This window comes from Thalassophryne amazonica, chromosome 1 (genome assembly GCF_902500255.1).
Source record: "Thalassophryne amazonica chromosome 1, fThaAma1.1, whole genome shotgun sequence".
Taxonomy (NCBI): Eukaryota; Metazoa; Chordata; class Actinopteri; order Batrachoidiformes; family Batrachoididae; genus Thalassophryne; species Thalassophryne amazonica.
Genome location: NC_047103.1, coordinates 157,921,293 through 157,945,617, shown reverse-complemented (window position 1 = coordinate 157,945,617; position 24,325 = coordinate 157,921,293). Strand labels below are relative to the sequence as shown.

At 40.3% G+C, this 24,325-nt stretch overlaps 1 protein-coding gene across 1 annotated transcript in view; it reads right to left on the bottom strand.

The window, feature by feature from the left end:
• gart (phosphoribosylglycinamide formyltransferase) overlaps nt 1-21,679 on the bottom strand; it is a 30,570-nt gene extending 8,891 nt beyond the window's left edge. The window contains exons 1-13 of the mRNA XM_034177142.1: nt 21,288-21,679; nt 13,383-13,532; nt 11,928-12,023; nt 11,637-11,811; nt 5,085-5,196; nt 4,702-4,770; nt 2,409-2,534; nt 2,167-2,254; nt 1,998-2,083; nt 1,623-1,791; nt 1,015-1,246; nt 649-743; nt 316-425 (exon numbers count right to left, since the gene is read on the bottom strand). Of these exons, the coding sequence (XP_034033033.1) occupies nt 316-425; nt 649-743; nt 1,015-1,246; nt 1,623-1,791; nt 1,998-2,083; nt 2,167-2,254; nt 2,409-2,534; nt 4,702-4,770; nt 5,085-5,196; nt 11,637-11,811; nt 11,928-12,023; nt 13,383-13,527 (1,503 nt within the window). The 5' untranslated portion in view covers nt 13,528-13,532; nt 21,288-21,679. The remainder of the gene's footprint in view (nt 1-315; nt 426-648; nt 744-1,014; nt 1,247-1,622; nt 1,792-1,997; nt 2,084-2,166; nt 2,255-2,408; nt 2,535-4,701; nt 4,771-5,084; nt 5,197-11,636; nt 11,812-11,927; nt 12,024-13,382; nt 13,533-21,287) is intronic.
• Between the last annotated feature and the right edge of the window lie 2,646 nt (nt 21,680-24,325).

Here is a 24,325-nt window from a genome sequence, read left to right as displayed (position 1 = left end):
TTTGAAACAGTTGGTAAATAATGACAGATGCTTAAGACAAAAAATTGTCAAGTTTATAATTCCATGTCGATTCAGCTATTCTGCAACTTCCAATGCATGAGATTTCCTTTTATGATCAGAATGCCCAAGAAGCCCAAGTTTCAGCTTTTTAATCATTTTACAGATGAGCAAAAATCACTGCTGCTCAGTCGTCTCTGTGGAGTATTACAAACTGCACATAGAAATATCAAACATACTGGATGACTGACAGCGTTACACAAAAGGCGTCTTTGTAGACATGACAGTCTTATGGACTAAAAGCAGAACTGAACCCACCTTGAGTTTGGTCCCCACTCCATCTGTCCCAGAAACCAGGATGGGATCAGTGAAACCTGCAGCTTTAAGGTCAAAGAGTCCTGCAAAACCTCCCAACTCTGCATTACATCCTGACAAACAAAAGCAACCCATTAAAAAGAAACTGCTTAATCCCTTTATATTCATTAACAGTGTTTGAGCTGCAACATTTACTTTAGATGGAAATTACACCAAAAAAAAAAAAAATGTCATCAGCACATATGCCCTGCAAAGGGGATTTGAGTGTAACTGTAATTTTCTTCTGATTGGGACAAGTTCTTTTTTTTGTGAGGGGTCCACAAAATATAGATTTACCAGCCCTGGCCGTAGCCTTTGCCAGAGGTTTGATGATGTCCACCAGCTTGTTTCCTGCAGTGATGTCCACTCCACTGTCCTTGTAAGTCAGACATCTATCAGAGACAGTGAGACATGAAGCTGTAGCTGTGACATCACACCTGTTGACAGCTGAAGCTGCAACACGATGCATTACAGTCAAGTTTTTTTTTGTCAATTTAGAAGTTAAAAAGTAAATACAGGACACGTGTCTCTAAAGCATTTTATTTTCAAGGACGTTCTGCATTAAATGACAATGTCGTACAAGATCAAAAATGAGAACTATTCCTATACATTTAAGGGAAACTATACAGTTTTCATGTTCAGGTTGTGCACGTTCACACACACCTGTGACGGTTCAGGTGCATGATGGCCCGGTGGCCGATATCATGGCGGTACACAGAACCCGGAAAACCGACAGCCGCCACTCCCTGATTGGCTGCCTCCAAGGCTGTCTCTAGGGATGGCCTGACTGCAGTGACTGTCAGAACCCGTCCACCACTGGACACTACACGCCCGTCCTTCAGCGCCGTGCCAGCGTGGAAAACCTGCAGCCCCAATTCCTGAACTTGGGACAAACCTAAAACAAAACAAGAACACAGGAGGGATATTTTACTTAGAAAATATTCCTCTGATAATGTGGGAACAAATGAACAAATAATCTATGATTTTTACAATGTCATTTTTATTTAACATACGAGGGATTACACTAAAAATACATTTAAACACTCCAGTTATATGTCCGCAAATCTAATGAAAGTAGCTTCACAGGACCTGGTTTCATTTTCCTTAATGTCACAGCTTTATTTTTTAAACCACACACACACATATATATATATATATATATATATATATATATATATATATATATATATATATATATATATATATATAAATGAAATAATGATAGAGGAAGATTGATTTGAAGGCCCCTGTAGCTCAGCATCATGCTGTACCCGTGATCTTGATGTCTTTCTGGTAAGAGCTGGGATACCCAGAGCTGGCCATCACCACCGTGACTGCAGAGCTGTCCTGATGCCACAAGGGGGTGCTGGAGGCCAGTCTGCCCTTCATGGTGTCCAAGATGACTTCATAAAGATCGCTCTTTAGCAGGGGGAGCAGCACCTGAGGATGAGAAGAATCACGTCAAACAAAAGCAGCAGCTAAGAGAAAACACAGCCTAAAAAATAATTTATTTTCAACAAAAGGTTGTAATTTTTCCCACCCATTTACCTTTGAATTTCTAAACAATACTAAGACAATCTGTCTTTAAATTCAAATGCTTTAAAAAAGTATTATAGAGACCAACAGTTAATTATAACTTGACTCACCTGGCACTCAGGGTCTCCAAAGCGACAGTTGAACTCGAGGACTTTTGGCCCCTGCTTGGTCAGCATCAGCCCCGCATACAACACGCCTGCAGCATAAGCAGAGGTGAAATCCACAGATGTCAAAGTGCGAACACTCGTAGAATCATCAGCACAAAAGCAGAGAACGTACCCACATAAGGAGTTCCCTCCTCCTTCATCCCATCCACAGTCTTCTGAAGGATCGTCTCTGTGATCCGCTGCAGCAGCTCCTGGCTCACCTGCACAGGTGGGACAGAATAAAGTCTGTTCAAAATAACTGGATTCCTATGATGAGAAATAATTTACATGGCATCTACAAATCACCAGATGAAACACTTCTAAACACTGACTGACAGCTGGAGAATTATGCCATCGCGTTCACCATTAGCGTACCTGAGGGGTGGGGCAGTACGCCCCCATTCCACCTGTGTTTGGGCCTTTGTCTCCATCCTGCAGTCGTTTGTGATCCTGAGCTGGAGGCATCGGAGCCACAGAGGAGCCATCACTGAAACACAAACACTACAGGAGGACACAATATAATAACTTTATTTACACAGTCGTTAACAACATCTCAATATGCACATAAAATAATCACAATCGTATAAAAAGTAACCCAGAGAACTCAACTGCTTAATTTCAGCTGACAAACTGGTGAACGACATGCAATCGCTCGACCACTTGCTGTTTGCTTCTTCACCTCAGGCACTCACAGCTGACTGGCCGGTACATAAGGCCGAACCAAGTTAGCCGCGCAAACATTCAGAATGTTATAATTTAATAACAGCTGTAAAAATTCATTCAAAATTCAGCATAGTGACATCAAATTTTAGTTCCAGACAAAATTTTCGAAAAGTTCGTGATTTTTAGTGGGAAGCTGACTTAAATTTAGCATTTAAGGTCATGGTTGACTATGTATAAAAAAAAATAAAATAAAAAAAAAGTGACGTCTGGCTGAACAAACAAGAGACCAGAATTATCCAAATCTGGCTGTTGGCCTGATGGGGACCAGGCAGCCCGTACAGAATGAACCTCATTGGTACCGTTTATATTTGGCTGCTTTCATGAAACGGAGTCACAGGTGCAATCAGCCTGGATTACTGAGAAGTCGCCTCTTAATTTGGCATCTATGAGGTCTGTCCAAAAAGTATCCGACCCTTTTATTTTTTTCCAAAAACTATATGGATTTGAATCACGTGTGATTGCATCAGCCAAGCTTGAACCTTCGTGCGCATGCGTGAGTTTTTTCACGCCTGTCGGTTGCGTCATTCGCCTGTGAGCACGCTTTGAGTGAGCACTGGTCCACCCCCCTCGTCGGATTTTTATTGTCAGGGAAATGTCTGAATGATTTGGAGCTTTGTTGCATCAAATTTTTCCAGAAACTGTGAGAGACCTCCAGGTGGACACCATTCGGAAAATTCAGATGGCTTTCAGGGCCGATTTTATGGGGATTACACAGATTAAGGAGTGCTCCAGCCGGTTTAAAGACCGCCCACAACTGCTGAGAGCGCCCCGCGTTCCGAGCGGCGATCGACAGGCTCAAACGACCAGATCATTTCCAAACTGAACACTGTGTTGATCCGGTCTGACTACCACAGAAATGGCAGAAGACGTGGACATCAAGACTTTTTCAACACATTCCACTGTTACAGGAGTTTTTGTCATGGAAAGAGGAGCGGAGGAATGCGCCACCGTGCCACGGCACAAAACCACCTCCGTGTTGGTCTCACAGGACGGTTTTCAGACGGCTTTCGGTGGCTTTTCAGTGTGACTATCCGAGAAATTGTGGATTAGCTGGACATGCCAGAACATGTCCTGTGAGGCTTCATCATGGCGTTGCTTTGCGCCATGAGGCTCTGTCCCGACGCGCGAATTCCTGTGGTTTTGTCCCGTGCCATTTGCGGCATGGTGGCGCATTCCTCCGCTCCACTTTCCATGACAAAAACTCCTATAACAGTGGAATGTGCCGAAAAAGTCTTGATGTCCACGTCTTCTGCCATTTCTGTGGTAGTCAGACGACATCCCGGATCAACACAGTGTTCAGTTTGGAAATGATCTGGTCGTTTGAGCCTGTTGATCGCCGCTTGGAATGCAGCACGCTTCCAGCCGCTGTGGGCGGTCTTTAAACCGGCTGTAACACTCCTCAATCTGTGTGATCCCCATAAAATCGTCCCTGAAAGCCATCTGAATCTTCCGAATGATTTCCACCTGGCTGTCTCTCACAGTTTCTGGAAAAATTTGATGCAGCAAAGCTCCAAATCATTCAGACATTTCCCTGACAATAAAAATCCGACGAGGGGGGTGGACCAGTGCTCACTCAAAGCCTGTTCACAGGTGAATGATGCAACCGACAGGCGTGAAAAAACTCACGCATGCGCATGAAGGTTCAAGCTTGGCTGATGCAATCACACGTGATTCAAATCCATATAGTTTTTGAAAAAATAAAAAGGTCCGTTACTTTTTGGACAGACCTCGTACGTGTTTACATTTCTGCTCTGTAATAGTCCATTTGATTGGGCCATAAGCCTATAAATAGGTGAAGCTTAACAGTGTTATAAACATAAATTTTTAAGCATGATATTATAGTTTTACTGCCCAGGCCTATCTAGGATTTATATTTTTGTAAAGCTCTACCGGGGGGGGGGGGGGGAATACACATTATTTTCAGTAAATAAAAAGGGATACTCACAGACACTTCCTCTCCCTCTAAAAGCTCTTCAATCACCACCGTCTCCCCAGCAGCTCCAAAGGCTCTGTCCTACATAAACATGTTCAAGAAAAAGATTTCTGTAACAATTACACAAACAAAGCAGTTTGCCATGTATGTGTTCCTTATCCATCAGACAACATCAAATTGGATAAACCAGTGTTCCGTGGGTCAAGGAAAGCATTGAAAGATTTAATTAGTGCTCACGTTTACAGAACAAAGTCAAAAGAGATCTATCTCCATGACATTTGAATCATTTCGACTACACACATACCTCGACCATGAGAATTATTTCAATTAAAGAGCCGTTTGTGAGTGGTACAGAAATTCTGAGGCTTTTCCCCCCAGCTATGCTGAACCAGTACCTTCACTATGTCCATCACAGCCCGACAGGCCTCGTCCTGGTCTGAAGCCACAATAACACCTTTTCCTGCTGCTAGCCCGTTGGCTTTTACCACCAGCGCAGGAAAGTTGGCCCTGCGGACCAGAAACAATGAAAAGAAATGATCTTTCAGATGAGCAGTAAGAACCAACACTAAACCTCTGCAAAGTAAACAACAAATCTAGAACAGATGTGCCATAATTGATATAAACACATAAAATTATTTTTTTCCAGGACCATTTAACGTTTGTCTGTGAATGAGTCTGAGACCCATATTGATGACGGCTGTCAGGACAAAACAGCAGCACGACACAGATTATACAACAGAAGAGTTTGCCCGAGCTGAAACGTTTTCCTCATTCCTCGGAGCACAACTGTCAGCCGTGTTCATGCTCTTCTGCTTCCTCAATGTTGCTCCACTAAAAAGAATCACAGCATCTTAGATTATTAACTCAAAACACCAGGAGTCATGATTCAAATGCATGAACGAAGCACATTCTCCTGATATTTCATCACATTTAATTTAGCTAATGAAAAGCCACTTCTAACAGGACTTTGATCTTGACAAATTTTTCCAAGGTAAAATTTTGTGGACTTGTCAACTAGTGTTGGCGGAGGTTTGTGCTCTAAGCGCGGTGCTCTAGTTACTATCTGTGTCTCCTTACTACACTTTCAGTCAGAATTGAGGGTTCATTTTTCTTTGATTTGATGATGCCCATTTGAGGGTCAGAAAAGCCTCCATCCACATTATCTACAACGTTTCCACAGAAAACATGCCATGGCGTCTTAAACCTTGGTCCCACCGAATAATGAGCCACACATGAGCATGTTTTTTTTTTTTTGCTACGAGAGGATTTATTCAACTATCATGAGAGAATAATGGCTCTGAGAGGCTCTTAGAGCCAGTATATTCAGTTAAAGAGGCTCATCTCTGAGCATGGCACTAATTTCAAGATGTTCAAAATAGAGGCATGTGTGAGGACAAGGCTGCTAAAAGCCCATGATCCGGGTGCCTGGTAGCTACGAGAACTGTTCTGGACAGGCTCAGCCCTCTTGTGCACAATCCCACCTGCTTTGTGCGCTGGACAATGTATATAAAATAATTATTTTGTAGCGGATTAATCATTTTCTGTCAGTTTGGATGTTGAAAACACCTCCAATTGCTTCTGGAATCACAGAGAACCATTTCATCTGGACCCTTCTTGTCCCCCCCCCCCCCCGTCCTGCTCCATGAAGTGGAGAAAAAAATAGTTATCTTTTAAGCTGCTCCAAAATAACAGCTTAAAAGGTAACTATTTTTTATTGTCATAGCTTGGTAAGACAGTTGCATGTTCATTCATTCTTTATGAGCTTCTGTAAAAGTATGTTTATGTTAGATTTAACATCTTGTTATAATTGATCAGATAAGCTGCGCTCTGTGTGCGCTGGCGCAACGACTCATGCTCAAGAAGAACATTTACGCAAAACGCCAGCTCGAAAAAGAGTGACTTTGCAGTCAATAACGCCCAAACACAAAGTTAAAAGTTGGATCACGGTGTCAAATATGTGTTTAAAGCCGCGGAAGAAATGAAGCCAGTGAGAACAAACGCAGAGGTGACTGTCCAAGAATGCAGAATGCACGCGAGCAAAAGAGCGATTTCGCAGACATTAACGCACAAAGTTAAAAGTTGGCTCATTGTGTCAAAATGACTGTATAAGCTGCGGAAGAAATAAATCCAGCAAGAAGCACAGAGGCGACTGTCCGGGAACCCGTGGTACCATTCGAGCTGGTCTGGTGCATTTAATGACTGTGGATCACAGGTGAACAGCAGCCTGGCGCATACCGACCGGACTGTACTGGAGCGTCTATTTTTGGACAGCAATTAAAAATGTGACATCTTGAATGGATGCTGTGAATTGAAAACCCACACTTTAAAAGGGACTAAGTGTGGGGCTGGAGGTTTGGACCAAACTCATGCCAAACAGGCCCCAACTTCACGGTAACATGGCGCTACATGAATCATATGTGGCTTGACGTGGATCATATGCGACGACACGAGCTATATGAGGTTAGTTGTGGCTCATTAGAGGCTGATTTCTGGCACGTGAGGTACATCGAGGCTTCATAACGGATACATAATAGATGAAAATGTGGATCATTCTTCAAGTAATTGCTGATACACCCATGCGTGGCTCATTATTCGGTGGGACCGAGGCTTTACTGCTGTGTTTTCACCCACATGGATCAAAATGCTGAATTGTTTACAGAAAAGCTGAATTTTCATCATGATTGTGTCACAACATTCTGACTCTTATTTGAAACAGGAACAATAGCAGTACTGAGGGCAATTAATTTTATTATAAATGGTTATAAAAAAAAAAGAAATAGAACTGCACCTTTATCTACACCTCTGAGAATAATTAGTATCTGATATTATAAAGTTCAACTGAACAGTTTCAACATTTCGTTTGACACATAAGGTTTGTTAGAATTCATTCGAATTCTAGAATTTGAGAATTCATTCATTTCATCATTCCTTCTTTATGTTCTCCAATACCATATACCAACACAGTGCAGAGTAGCTACCTAAACTCTGAGTGAGATAGAGTATCTTGTCAATAGTTTTACATCCTCACTGAAGACAACTTTGGATGCTGTAGCTCCTCTGAAAAAGAGAACCTTAAATCAGAAGTGCCTGACTCCGTGGTATAACTCACAAACTCGCAGCTTAAAGCAGATAACCCATAAGTTGGACAGGAAATGGCGTCTCACTAATTTAGAGGATCTTCACTTAGCCTGGAAAAAGAGTCTGTTGCTCTATAAAAAAAAGCCCTCCGTAAAGCTAGGACATCTTACTACTCATCACTAATTGAAGAAAATAAGAACAACCCCAGGTTTCTTTTCAGCACTGTAGCCAGGCTGACAAAGAGTCAGAGCTCTATTGAGCCGAGTATTCCTTTAAGATTAACTAGTACTGACTTCATGACTTTCTTTGCTAATAAAATTCTAACTATTTGAGAAAAAATTACGCATAACCATCCCAAAGACATATTGTTATCTTTGGCTGCTTTCAGTGATACCGGTATTTGGTTAGACTCTTTCTCTCCGATTGTTCTGTCTGAGTTATTTTCATTAGTTACTTCCTCCAAACCATCAACATGTCTATTAGACCCCATTCCTACCAGGCTGCTCAAGGAAGCCCTACCATTAATTAATGCTTTGATCTTAAATATGATCAATCTATCTTTATTAGTTGGCTATGTACCACAGGCTTTTAAGGTGGCAGTAATTAAACCATTACTTAAAAAGCCATCACTTGACCCAGCTATCTTAGCTAATTATAGGCCAATCTCCAACCTTCCTTTTCTCTCAAAAATTCTTGAAAGGGTAGTTGTAAAACAGCTAACTGATCATCTGCAGAGGAATGGTCTATTTGAAGAATTTCAGTCAGGTTTTAGAATTCATCATAGTACAGAAACAGCATTAGTGAAGGTTACAAATGATCTTCTTATGGCCTCAGACAGTGGACTCATCTCTGTGCTTGTTCTGTTAGACCTCAGTGCTGCTTTTGATACTGTTGACCATAAAATTTTATTACAGAGATTACAGCATGCCATAGGTATTAAAGGCACTGCGCTGCAGTGGTTTGAATCATATTTATCTAATAGATTACAATTTGTTCATGTAAATGGGGAATCTTCTTCACAGACTAAGGTAATTATGGAGTTCCACAAGGTTCTGTGCTACAACCCCTGGCAAAAATTATGGAATCACCGGCCTCGGAGGATGTTCATTCAGTTGTTTAATTTTGTAGAAAAAAAGCAGATCACAGACATGACACAAAACTAAAGTCATTTCAAATGGCAACTTTCTGGCTTTAAGAAACACTATAAGAAATCAAGAAAAAAAGATTGTGGCAGTCAGTAACGGTTACTTTTTTAGACCAAGCAGAGGAAAAAAAATATGGAATCACTCAATTCTGAGGAAAAAATTATGGAATCACCCTGTAAATTTTCATCCACCAAATTAACACCTGCATCAAATCAGATCTGCTCATTGACATTGACCCTATGCCATGACATTGACCCTATGTGTCTTTTTGCAAGGAATGTTTTTGCAGTTTTTGCTCTATGGCAAGATGCATTATCATCTTGAAAAATGATTTCATCATCCCCAAACATCCTTTCAATTGTCCAAAATATCAACATAAACTTGTGCATTTATTGATGATGTAATGACAGCCATCTCCCCAGTGCCTTTACCTGACATGCAGCCCCATATCATCAATGACTGTGGAAATTTACATGTTCTCTTCAGGCAGTCATCTTTATAAATCTCATTGGAAAGGCACCAAACAAAAGTTCCAGCATCATCACCTTGCCCAATGCAGATTCGAGATTCATCACTGAATATGACTTTCATCCAGTCATCCACAGTCCACAATTGCTTTTCCTTAGCCCATTGTAACCTTGTTTTTTTCTGTTTAGGTGTTAATGATGCCTTTCGTTTAGCTTTTCTGTATGTAAATCCCATTTCCTTTAGGCGGTTTCTTACAGTTCGGTCACAGACGTTGACTCCAGTTTCCTCCTATTCGTTCCTCATTTGTTTTGTTGTACATTTTTCGATTTTTGAGACATATTGCTTTAAGTTTTCTGTCTTGACGCTTTGATGTCTTCCTTGGTCTACCAGTATGTTTGCCTTTAACAACCTTCCCATGTTGTTTGTATTTGGTCCAGAGTTTAGACACAGCTGACTGTGAACAACCAACATCTTTTGCAACATTGCGTGATGATTTACTCTCTTTTAAGAGTTTGATAACCCTCTCTTTTGTTTCAATTGACATCTCTCGTGTTGGAGCCATGATTCATGTCAGTCCACTTGGTGCAACAGCTCTCCAAGGTGTGTTCACTCCTTTTTAGATGCAGACTAACGAGCAGATCTGATATGATGCAGGTGTTAGTTTTGGGGATGAAAATTTACAGGGTGATTCCATAATTTTTTCCTCAGAATTGAGTGATTCCATATTTTTTTCCTCTGCTTGGTCTAAAAAAGTAACCGTTACTGACTGCCACAATCTTTTTTTCTTGATTTCTTATAGTGTTTCTTAAAGCCAGAAAGTTGCCATTTGAAATGACTTTAGTTTTGTGTCATGTCTGTGATGTGCTTTTTTCCTACAAAATTAAACAACTGAATGAACATCCTCCGAGGCCGGTGATTCCATAATTTTTGCCAGGGGTTGTAGGACTAATTTTATTCACTTTATACATGTTTCCCTTAGGCAGTATTATTAGACAGCATTGCTTAAATTTTCATTGTTACGCAGATGATACCCAGCTTTATCTATCGATGAAGCCAGAGGACACACACCAATTAGCTAAACTGCAGGATTGTCTTACAGACATAAAGACATGGATGACCTCTAATTTCCTGCTTTTAAACTCAGATAAAACTGAAGTTACTGTACTTGACCCCACAAATCTTAGAAACATGGTGTCTAACCAGATCCTTACTCTGGATGGCATTACCCTGACCTCTAGTAATACTGTGAGAAATCTTGGAGTCATTTTTGATCAGGATATGTCATTCAATGTGCATATTAAATATGTAGGACTGCTTTTTTGCATTTGCGCAATATCTCTAAAATTAGAAAGGTCTTGTCTCAGAGTGATGCTGAAAAACTAATTCATGCATTTATTTCCTCTAGGCTAATTCATTATCAGGTTGTCCTAAAAGTTCCCTGAAAAGCCTTCAGTTAATTCAAAATGCTGCAGCTAGAGTACTGACAGGGACTAGAAGGAGAGAGCATATCTCACCCATATTGGTCTCTCTTCATTGGCTTCCTGTTAATTCTAGAACAGGCTCTCAGACTGCAGGCTTACTTGTAGTTCCTAGGGTTTGTAAGAGTAGAATGGGAGGCAGAGCCTTCAGCTTTCAGGCTCCTCTCCTCTGGAACCAGCTCCCAATTCAGATCAGGGAGACAGACACCCTCTCTACTTTTAAGATTAGGCTTAAAACTTTCCTTTTTGCTAAAGCTTATAGTTAGGGCTGGATCAGGTGACCCTGAACCATCCCTTAGTTATGCTGCTATAGACTTAGACTGCTGGGGGGTTCCCATGATGCACTGAGTGTTTCTTTCTCTTTTTGCTCTGTATGCACCACTCTGCATTTAATCATTAATGATTGATCTCTGCTCCGCTCCACAGCATGTCTTTTTCCTGGTTCTCTCCCTCAGCCCCAACCAGTCCCAGCAGAAGACTGCCCCTCCCTGAGCCTGGTTCTGCTGGAGGTTTCTTCCTGTTAAAAGGGAGTTTTTCCCTCCGACTGTCACCAAGTGCTTGCTCACAGGGGGTCGTTTTGACCGTTGGGGTTTTTCCATAATTATTGTATGGCCTTGCCTTACAATATAAAGCGCCTTGGGGCAGCTGTTTGTTGTGATGTGGCGCTATATAAATAAAATTGATTTAATTTGAACCACTTGTGAAACTTGATTTCAGCTAAATGCAAAGACCTCCAAGTGTAACTACATGCTTTACACAAAAAAAGACCCGTACTGACGTGCGGATATAGTTGCAGGCCTCCTGTGGGTCTGTGAAAGCACTCCACTGGGCTGTGGGGATGCCGTGACGGTCCATGAAGGCCTTGGAAAAGCTCTTGCTCGCCTCCAGCTGAGCTGCTTTGGCAGAGGGGCCAAAACACGGCACTCCAGCAGCCAGCAGGTCGTCCACAATACCTGAAAGACATTAAAGGAACACTGCATCATAACTGACCAGGAAACAATCAGCACCTCTAAAATCATAGTTTTCAAATCAGTGAACGTGTACGAGGAGGTAAGGGCAAGTCATGAACCTGCTGCCAGGGGAACCTCAGGACCCACAACAACCAGCCTGACATGATGATCCTTACAGTACTGAGCCAGAATAGTGTGGTTACTCACAGACACCTCTGCAAGAAAGAAAACAAACCACGTTAGACTCCAACATCATAACAGCATATTCAACATGCTAATGAGTGTGCATCATCATCTGTGGTTTTACAGTGGCCACATTAACCATGCAAAGCTTACACTGTGCAACCCAACAGGAAACTGGGGAACCACACTGTGATCAACACTCGCCACCCAATTAATCTGAATTTTAAAAAAAAAGAAAAAAAAAAGTAATCCAGACATGAAAAAAATGTTAACTTTTTCCCAGTAAATACCATTTCCATTTATCAAACAAGTAGGCAAGTGTTTAAAAATGGTTTTAAAAAAAGAAGTATAAAATGATACTTTCTCCCCACCGACTGTCTGCATTATTTCAGAATAGAGGGATGTACTGGCAAGTGGCTCATGTGCTTGCTTCAAGATCAGAGGGTTCCTGGTTGAAGGCCACCCATGTCCATTCTCCATATATAGTGCACCCAGAAAGTATTCACAGCGCTTCACTTCCTCCACATTTTGTTCTGCAAAATGGAGTAAACTCATTTTCCCCCTCATAATTCTACTCACAACACCCCATAATGACAACAGAAAAACATTTTAGAAATTTGTTAATTTATTAAAAAAAAAAAAAAAAAAAAAAAAAAGTAGTAACATGTACATAAGTATTCACACCCTTTGCTCAATACTTTGTTGATGCACCTTTGGCAGCAATTACAGCCTCAAGTCTTCTTGACTATGATGCCACAAGCTTGGTGCACCTATCTTTGGGCAGTTTTGTCCATTCCTCTTTGCAGCACCTCTCAAGCTCTCTCAAGGGTTACTGTCCTGCTGAAAGATGAACTGTTGCCCTAGTCTGAGGTCAAGAGTGCTCTGGAGCAGGTTTTCATCTAGCATGTCTCTGTACATTGCCACATTCATCTTTCCCTCAATCCTGACTAGTCTCCGAGTTCCTGCCACTGAAAAACATCCCCACAGCATGATGCTCCAGGCGGACTGTCGTGCTTTTTACCAAGGAGAGGCTTCTGTCGGGCCACTCTACCATACAGGTCTGATTGGTGGATTGCTGTAGGCAATGTGATTTCTTAGTATATATATATATATATATATATATATATATATATATATATATATATATATATATACATATATATATACACACACACACACACACACACACATACACACACTTGAAAAAACCTAAACAAAAAACTTTTAATACTGTCATTATGGGGTATTGTGCATAGAATTTTGAGGAAAAAAAAATGAATTTCATCCCTTTTGGAATATAGCTGTAACATAAAATGTGGAAAAAGTAAAGCGCTGTGAATACTTTCATCACATCATGTGTTAAAAATCATAAACCAATGAGCCTTATTTACCACAGTTCTTGATCTTTCCACAGTTTGCTGTGCCTGCGTTACCCGGGGCCACAAGGACTTGCTGAACCTGAGGGGACTGGGCCAACTTCCATGCCAGGGCGTGCTCCCGCCCGCCGCTGCCGACCACTAACACCCGTTCTGCCATAGCACCTGTGTGACCACCACATAAATTAACCAAAGCCAACACAGGAAATAACCCCGAAACAATTCACACTCCTCCACACCATGAGCTTTTCTTATGGTTTTAAATAGTGCATAAAGTAAGTGTTTAATTGCATGCAAGAATTGACCTATAGCAGAAGGACTTATCTAAGCCGTGAGGAAGCACTGACCTTTCAAGAGGCCTGTGGTCTTACATTATCTTGGAGTGCCACACTAAATGGGATCCAATCAACGAGAACAAAAACAGGAGTCGACAATGAAACAGTCGGCCAATCAGACAGAGTGGAGTCACTCTGAGACACTCATTTGCATATAATAATAAAGCCGTTATGACGCTGACATACAGTCGAATATTCACTGAGTTCCCTCTGCTGTCCGTCTCTCTGGATGTTTCTTTTAACAAATGTAATGGCTGGATCACATTTGTGCGTTTCTGCTGAAAACCCATGTTACAAAAAGTAAGTATTGTAATACAAATATAATAAACAGGCAGACGGCACTATTAAGCCAACTACAAGCACGTTACACACTGGGGCTGTGATATGAGCACATTTAGAACTGCAGCCTCCTAATTATTAATCAACTATTCAATTAACCAACAACTAATTTGATAATTGATTAATCATGAATTTTTTTTAAATATCCCAATTCTATGATTGCAATGTCTTCAAAATGAATATTTAGTATTTGTTTTGTACTAGTTATTTTACTCCTCTCAGAGTAAACCAAATAGATTTGGATTGTGGACAAAACAAGAAATTTGTTGGAGTCATCACACCACAGATCATTTTCTAACATTTTATGGACCAACCAGCTAATCAATCTGTCAGTTATTTTAGTGATTAATCAGTAATGAATATAATTGTTTGTTGCAGCCCTAATCATATTGGCATGAAAGGTCCCATAAAATAGCTTGCATACTGTAAAAATTTTGCATGTATTTGAATATACAACCTTAACTACCACTTATTTTTAATACTGAATACAAATTATTTTACAATTAACTTATTAGTGCACTATAAAATGTCAGAATAAAAAAAGCCCCTTCCATATAAAAACCACATAGTGGCCAGTGTTTTTCTTTATATATTATTATTAAATACAGAGTAAAATGACCAACAATTAGTTTTTTGGTTGACTGATTATCAAATATGTTTGAGCTCCAGTCAAATTAGAGAGCTGTGAGAAAATCCACTGCACCCTGCCAAAATAATTGCTTGCATCACTAATGGTAAGTCTTTTGGAGTGCAAAAACTGAATTCTAATCCAATTACATTTGTTCCACAAATCTGATTGGTTAATCGTGTGAGATTTCCATAAAATATCGCGTACGCCAGGGGTGCTCAAGTTCGGTCCTCGAGAGCTACCTTCCTGATACTCTTAGTTGTCTCCCTGCTCCAACACACCTGAATCCAATGAAAAACTCATTAAAAGCCTCCTAAAGAGTCTTTCATTGGATTCAGGTGTGTTGGAGCAGGGAGACAACTAAGAGTATCAGGAAGGTAGCTCTCGAGGACCGAACTTGAGCACCCCTGGCGTAGACGGTGGCAAAATATTCAACTGCTTCAAATTTGATGTGTTACTCTGCGCCCTGACTGCGTTGCTGCACAGGTGTCAATAATGGCGCTGTCAGCTGAGAGCGACAGAAAATAGTGCAGCAACAACGATGCCGAAATGCGCGGATTTAATAGATTAAACTGGATTGATTGATGCATTTACCATGGATTTAACTCAATGCAGCTGATGAGATGGAGAAATCTGTAGGTCTCCTCACAGAATTTCCAGTTTGGCATGAAGACGGTGTTGCTACGGTAAGCTTTGATGAGCTGACCACACCCTTTCACGATTGGCCGACCGAATTACTTACAGAAAAATAAACCGTGCAAATGATGGAATTGGATTAGAATGGAATAACCCTGCTGTGTCTGATGATTTGCGGACATTCATGCTGGAATTTACAGTCGCAAAATTAGTTTTAAAACGGATATTTGCAACCGTAATCCAGCATGAACGTCCACAAATGATCAGACACAAAAGGGTTATTCCGTAATTAAACTGGTCAACTGGTGTATTCAAGAGTCCAACAGGTCTGTTTACACATGTACAGTATTTCCCCCCAGTGTAAATAGTGTTTTTTTTATTTTGTAGTTAATAGTTTGGAGGCCCTGTGAGTTACATACCAAAAATTCACAAATTTGTAATTAACAATAGTTAATAATAATGACTGTTTATATAGAACTTTACCAAGAATTAAAGCACTAAACAAAATAAACCCAGATAATGAAAGAATCAATGCCAGTAACCAAAAATGTACAACAATCTACAAAAATCTGAAATTAAAAGAAGTCATAAGAGAAAAAAAACTACAATTTATACGATTCGATGTGATTTGATCGTGAGTCAATTCCTCACAATGCGATTTGGTGTGATACGATTAGGGATAGTATTGATAAGATTTTGTCTATTGATGCCATTATCGATCTGATTCTTTATCGATTCCTTTATCAATACCACTTATGAATTTTCTGTGGACTAAAAGTAGGCTTTACAGGTTTTCTATGTCAACAACATTTTATTGAGTCTTAAAGTAAATAAATATGAAATTGATCACTGGATCCTTGCTCTCTGGACATAAATAAAAATCAATAAAATCTGTACATGGTCACTGGATCCTTGATGTACATGATGGATCCTTGATCTCTGGACAGAAATAGAAATAAATAAAATCTGTAGTTCTGTCATGCTGTAATTCATAAAAATTGGAGGACGTCTCATTTTGTGGGAAAAAACGGGTTTGGTCGGTTGTAGTTTATTGTTTGTATTATAATGTTTGGAAAGAGGTGTCATTTGATGTAAAACGTCGATTCACTCTTAGTCCAGTCATTTTATGAAAAAAAAAAAGGGGTCAACCCAGAACAAATTGCAACAGAAATGATTTTGGTGGCATTTGAACCCTGAAACTGTTTTATATAACATACTAAAAGTCTAGAAAGATAAAAAAAAAAAAAAAAAAAAAAAAAGTCGGGAACACTCCCAAAATCCAAGATGGCCGTCTGAAAATATGCAAAAATTTAGTTTTTCCAAAATAACTAAAAAAATATCAATATTTAAGCACATAAATGTATTGATGTTAAATATAAACTTGGCTATTGTGGACATTTTGACACCAAAATTAGGTCTCTATCTGTAACGGTTCTTGAGATACAGCCTATATGTAGTTTACATACACTCAAGGATGGCAATTTGGTTTGTGTCCTATTACGTTAAAAATATTGCAGTTAAGGCCCATAAATATATTAAAGTTGAATATAAACTTGTGCATTGTGGACATTTTGGCACCAAAAAAATAGCTGTAGCTATTACAGTTTTTGAGATATGGTATAAAAATACATCTACACTTGACAAAAATTGATGAAATTGAGCATTGTTATGTTGAAAACTAAGTACCATTTCTGAAATGTTCATCTTTTTGAGTCAATATTTCACTGGAATATGAATAGAAAAGTTACTCATATTATGTATAATAGAGTGGATGTCAATGCACAAACAGGGCACACTGGTGATACCACTGCTGTGTGGATAACCTGGAGAAAGCCTCAATTCTCTCAGATACAGGCGCTTTTGTGATAAGGTTGCAACAAAGACAACTCATGTGCAGCCACAGTGTTGTTTGCCACCCACTTCGGCAGCTGCCAAGTTTCATAGTCTGAGAGTTTACTTGCAAGTTCAGGAATGGAAAGGTGAAGATGACACCTACATGCCACTGCAAGAATGGGGATGGAAAGTTTCTGATAGTCAGGTTGTCCCAATCATGACTGACTTGCAAGCAGCACCAGATTCTCTTCTGCATGCTGTGAGATGTAACTGCAGTACTGACTGTAATACATTGTGATGTACATGTCGCAAACTTAACTTAGATTGCTCAGCAGCATGTGGCAACTGCAGAGGTACAGGGTGTACAAATGCAGGCCAACTCAATGATAACCAGGATGATGAGACTGAAATTTGAACAAGTAAAATTTCAAGTGTCATGATGTACATAATACTGATTTCACCTGAACTTTTATTATTATCATGCTTCATTGGTTTTACTGTAAAATTAGTGTGTGATTACATCTGTCATTAAAAAGGTTAGTGCAGCTGACAAGCACTAAGAATATTATTACATTCTTTAAATGAACATTTCAGAACAGTTACTTGGTTTCAACATAATTTCACCATTTTTAGCCAAGTGTAGATGGCTTATGTGCTGTATCTCAAAATCTGTAAGAGCTACAACCATTCTTTTGGTACTAAAATGTCCACAATACACAAGTTTATATTCAACTTCAATACATTTCTGGGCCTTAACTGCAATATTTTTAACGTAATAGGACACAAACCAAATTGCCGTCCTTGAGTGTATGTAAAACTACAAATAGACTGTGTCTCAAGAACCGTTACAGATAGAGACTTAATTTTGGTGTCAAAATGTCCACAATACCCAAGTTTATATTTAACATCAATACATTTATGTGCTTAAATATTGATATTTTTTGAGTTATTTGGGAAAAACCAAATTTTTGCATGTTTTCGGGTGGCCATCTTGGATTCTGGGAGTGTTCCCAATTTTTTTAATCTTTCTAGACTTTTAGTATGTTTTATAAAACAGTTTCACAATTCAAATGCCACCAAAATCATTTCTGTTGCAATTTGTTCTGGGTCAAACCATAAAATGACTGGACTATCTGATGTTCAACCTCAAATTGGTGTTTTTGGAAACACTTTCCTCACATTCTGAAATGCAGACAACGCATGTTCTCTTGTTCTGTCTGGACTTCAAATTTTGGTATATTTATTTAGACTAACAAAGAAGGCCCTTTATAAGCACATACGAGGTCTGTCAATAAAGTAACGGTCCTTTTTATTTTTTCAAAAACTATATGGATTTCATTCATATGTTTTTACGTCAGACAAGCTTGAACCCTCGTGCGCATGCGTGAGTTTTTCCACGCCTGTTGGTGACGTCATTCGCCTGTGAGCATGCCTTGGGAAGGAGTGGTCCCGCCCCCTCGTCGGATTTTCATTGTCTGGAAATAGCGGAATGAAAAGGACTTTTTTCCATCAGAATTTTTTCAGAAGCTGTTAGAGACTGGCACCTGGAAACCATTCGAAAAATTTATCTGGCTTTTGGTGAAAATTTTACGGGCTTCACAGAGAATAAGGCCTGTTACTACAGCTTTAAGGACCCCTTTAAGGATGCTCGGCGCGCCGCGCTCCGAGCTGCGATGACGTGGCACAAGCCACCGAACCATTTCTAAACGGATGGCTCTGTGGATACGAGACCGTCGTGTGCTCTTTCTCTGGTTATCACAAGAGCTGGACATCAGCCATTTTCCGGCAGATTTCACTTTTAACAAGAGATTTTGTCATGGAAAGCCACGCGGACGCTTCGCGCGTAAAGACCGATTCGCTTTGGAAGCGAGACAAAGGAAGACCTCCATTTCGGCATGCCAGAGGACAAGTTTGGGCATGTCTATCTCGGTTTTCAATGCTTACCAGTCCAGTAAGTATCAGTGAAATTGTGGAGAGCTGGGCATGTGGCTGGACACCTTATTCTCTGTGAAGCCCGTAAAATTTTCACCGAAAGCCAGATAAATTTTTCGAATGGTTTCCAGGTGCCAGAAAAAATTCCGATGGAAAAAAAAGTCCTTTTCATTCCGCCATTTCCAGACAATGAAAATCCAACGAGGGGGCGGGACCACTCCTTCCCAAGGCGTGCTCACAGGCGAATGACGACACCGACAGGCGTGAAAAAACTCACGCATGCACACGAGGGTTCAAGCATGTCTGACATAAAAACATATGAATGAAATCCATATAGTTTTTGAAAAAAATAAAAAGGACCGTTACTTTATTGACAGACCTCATAATGCAAAACTTCGTGGGGTACCGAAGTATCCCCAGACCCCCGGGTTTTTAAGGTGATTTTTCCATCCCATTATGCTAAGAAATAAAAAAACAAAAATCCTGCTGAGAACCCTAGATTGGTTACAATAAATGCCACACAACACAAAGTTGCACTGAACATAATACAGTACCCATGTTCACATGATTACTGATGGATAAAACCTCATGTCTCAAAAGAAAATTCCCAATTTCACTGTTCTTAGGAGATGACAGTTTCTCATGAGTTGATCAAAAATGATTTGTGTAAAGTAAATCCTACTACAGAAAGTATACAAAAATAAAAAGTGATTGTACATAAAACTGTAAAAGGCACTCCAAACTCAAAATCGTTAGTTTCCAGACGTTATATTTTTGCCTCATCCTTCAGTAATATTAAACATGCTGCGAGTTGATTTTCATGAAAAGTGGCAGAGGCACTGTTTGATGATGAAGCTGTTAAATTTTGAAGATTAAATGGGAATGCGGAGAAGTTAATCAGTTTTTTCCCCCCCAGCAAGACTGGGGATTTGATTAGGTTTTTTTTAACCCCCCCCCCCCCCCCCCCCCAAAAAAAAAAAAATCAGTAACAGATGGGGTGCAAATTTAGATTTTTAATGCTCAAATGTGTTTGAGCATGAAAAATAAAAATCAAAGACATTTGAGAAACACTGAGTCGACTGCCACCATCTGAAAATGATACAGTGGGTTACGTTTGTCCCTCCTCCAAATAACTCAAACTGGGGTCGGATTTCAAACTGTATTTGGAGGATTGTGAAAGTCCAGTTTACTTCAGGTCTGCGTCAGCAGACGTTCTGTCTGAGGCCGCATTGATAGACGAGTGCTGCACACGTGCTCTGCATTTAGTAAAATCGGATCTTTGATTGAACTCACTCAGCTCATGTGACTCACATGTCTGGGGGAGACACCATTAAACCAATGAGATGCTGGCGCATTAGAAATAATACTTCTAAAACCTTTACATACACAGTAGACTTGAGTCAGTCAACAGAAAGGTATTCAGCTATTTTGATGACAATCTTTTAGAAACTGATCAGGAGATAATTCTCCAAGTCCAGTGTCTGATTTACTCAACTAACCAATGTTCCATGATCACGTGCATAAAGGAGGTTATATTGGGGTGTCTCCCTGCCTCTCATCATTAACAGAACAAAATATTTTGAACCAGTTTTTGTGTAAACTGGTAGAAAGGGCGACTTCATACCTGGGAACAAGTAGTTTGATTTTTATAATTCTGGAATTTAAAAAATAAATAAATTTCAGCATGAACTATAGGACGTGGCTACGAGTATGAGGGTCGAATCCCAAGTGGTCCTGACTAAAGTTACTGAAGAGTTCTGATACTAAGCAGCTGTGCCAGAACTCGATGGAGGTTCTGGTTCTGTCACAGGTACTCAGTCGGTTCTCGAGCACTGGAGCCCAATGCTCCTAGAGGAGCTGTGAACTCTGACCCCAGCTTGAATTGTTTGGGGGGGGACTACGTAGACCACTGCATCATTTTCAGAAACTGTAAATTAAGTTGGGTTAAAAAAAAAAATCTGAAATAATCAAAAACAAAGTTTTAAAGACATCCTGTTACATTTCTACTAAATGATACTGACTTACATTACATTGATCACTTATTTTCTCATATGAAGTCCAATTAAACTCGAATCTTTTTTTAAATGATGAAGAAAAAAAAACATCTGGCATCTAGATGCTCGTGCAAAAACCTGTATCTTTTAACCACTTTTACTTACACACACACACACCTCTACTGAGACGTGCCATGATCGTATAACTATTAATTTGACTCACCTGTGTGAGTGAAGGAGACGCAGGAAATAGCCGTAGCCCGCTTCAGCAGTCAGTCGTGTTCTCCGCTCAGTGCTGGACTGTGACACACAAACTTATCACGCTCTCACAAAGCACGTGGATGCTACTGACGCCACTAATTGCAAGCTGCCAAAAAAAAAACTGCACAAAAAAAAAAAAAATCCAAGCGTGGCCGCTAGCATCGAAACCACACCAATCTTTCTGACAGATATTTGTACAGCTTACCTTTACATGTGATATCGAACTTGGAACACAAACACTACAGCAAGAAAAATCTTTTTTTTTTTTTTCTCCAAGTTTCTTCAACTTCCTCTGAGGGTGGAGTCAAAGAGCATTATGGGAGTTGTAGTTATTAGTGAAGACGAGAGCCCCGCAGTGTTATTTCTGTGCAGGGGCAGAAGCATCTCATTAATACCTGCAAATGCAAAATGAAAAATGGGAGCAAAAACAAAAGTGTTGCATTTATATTTTTGTTCAGTGTATATAGTGGTGTAAATTTTTATTTCTTTTAATCCATGATGTAGAGATTACTTTTCACTGAGCTTAAAGGGCAGAATTTTAGAAATTTTAACACAGAAAGCCGGAATTTTTGTTTTGTTTGTTGATGTCCTAAAAAAGCATGTAAAAGCTCAAGGGGGCACTATCTTTTTCCCAGCACTGTGTGTGCATATATATATATATATATATATATATATATACACATACATACATACATACACACACACACACACACACACACACACATATATCTGTCCCGACGCGCGAAGTCCTCCGCACGTCTTTTCATGCCGAAAAAGTGCTGATGTCAAACTCTTCTGCCATTTCTGTGGTAGTCAGACGATGTCCCGGATCAACAAAGCATTTACTTTGGAAATGAACGGCACATGCCACTGCTACAGGAATTTTTTGTCATGAAAAGACGTGCGGAGGACTTCGCGCATCGGGACGGAGGCGCAGGGCACAGAACAAAAAGCAACGCCGTGATGAAGCCTCACAGGACATGTTGTGGCATGTCCAGCTCGTCCACAATTTCTCGGATAGTCACACGACTGAAAAGCCACCAAAAGCTGTCTGAATTTTCCAAATGGTGCAAGAGCTGGGCATGTTATGGCTTGTCCTGTGAGACCAACACGGAGGTGCTTTCGTCCCGCGCCATGAGCGGCTCCGTGGTGAATTTCTCCGCTCCTCTTTCCATTACAAAAACTCCTGTAACAGTGGAATGTGCCAAAAAAGTGCTATGTCCAGCTGTCTTGCCATTTCTCTGGTAGTCAGACGATGTCCCGGATCAACAAAGCGTTCACTTTGGAAATGATCTGGTCTTTTGAGCCTGTCGATCGCCACTCGGTGCGTGGCGCGCCATCCGCCGCTGTGGGCCATCTTTAATCCAGTTGTAATTGTCCTTAATCTGTGTGATCCCCATAAGATCTTCACCGAAAGCCATCTGAATTTTCCAAATGGTTTCCACTTGGCTGTCTCTCACACTTTCTGAAAAAATTTTGATGAAGCAAAGCGGCAGTCGATCAGCCAATTTCCTGACAATGAAAATCCGACAAGGGGGGCTGGACCACTCCTCCCACAAGGCGTGCTCACAGGCGAATGATGCAACCGACAGGCGTGAAAAAACTCACGCATGCGCACGAAGGTTCAAGCTTGGCTGATGCAATCACACATTTAAAATCCATATAGTTTTTGCAAAAAATAAAAAGGTCGGATAGTTTTCTAACAGACCTCGTGTATATATATATATATATATATATATATATATATATATATATACATACATATACATACACACACACACACACACAAAGATACAGGTCTGTACTGGACTGTATGTCGACACATTTGTTGCAAGGAAATGCATAAATGCTTTATCACATACCCCCTGCCCACCCAAACGAACATAGCAGCAGTGTACTAGTACAACTTAACTCCACAAAGAACCAAAACACAATCTTACAGGGTGACATGTGAATGGGAACCACATCTGTATTTGGATCGTTACTGAACCTTAATGGTGTTTTTTCCTCTTAACTGAATCAATATTTTCTAAAGGCTTCTTAAAAAGTGGTTCATTGATATTCCAACACAATGCTGCCTGCTATAAAAGAGAGAGAGAAACAGACAAACAAACATGGGTGGAGTGGGCACATACCCTCCACAGCAGAAATAAATGTACTGTAAGCTGGAGCTCTGCCAATTTATTCATCTGAAAGCCATCAAATCATTTTAAAATCAACGTAAGTAAACTGGAACACAGTGTCAAGTCGATGAACAGGGACTTTATTATTATTATTCCGGCGTGGTTCGTGCAGCACGGCACAGATGAGGCAAAGCTCTCCTAATACAGCAAGTGGCCAGTACAGGAAGACAGTGTGTGACGGCACAGATGCAAAAGAAGAAATTCAATTTGACACCTGTCGATTACTTAGCTCAGTGGTGTCCAAAGTATTCCAGAAAGGGCCAAGAGGGTGCAGATTTTCTTTGCAGCCACTGACTCCAGCGGGTGATTACACTGATGAACTCATCCCATCTGTTCAAAGTGATGTTAATCAGTGAAATCACCTGCTGGAGTCAGTGGCTGCAAAGAAAACCTGCACCCTCTTGGCCCTTTCTGAAGTACTTTGGACACCACTGACTTAGATCATCAATGGTGTGCTTCATATCCTATTAATAAAGAAGTAGTAAATAATATGTAGGCCTTGAAGCCATGTCATGACCTGTATGACACTCTAGAACTTCCCCTGGACAGGATGCCAGTCCATCACAGGTTTCTTACTCGGCCAAAACCACTAACCATTTCATATTGGGTGGACTGGGACAATACAAGGAAAGACAGGTAGCCTGAAGAACATACCTGTAACTGAATCCTAATCTATGCACTGGTACTCCATCTCCCATTCCACAGAGCCACCTGCAGGCTATTTCCTGCTGCTTCTGTAATTGGAAGAGCTGTGTACCAAATAAACCCTTCAATTAAAGCTAATAGTTGACACAACAAGCACATCAACTCAATAACG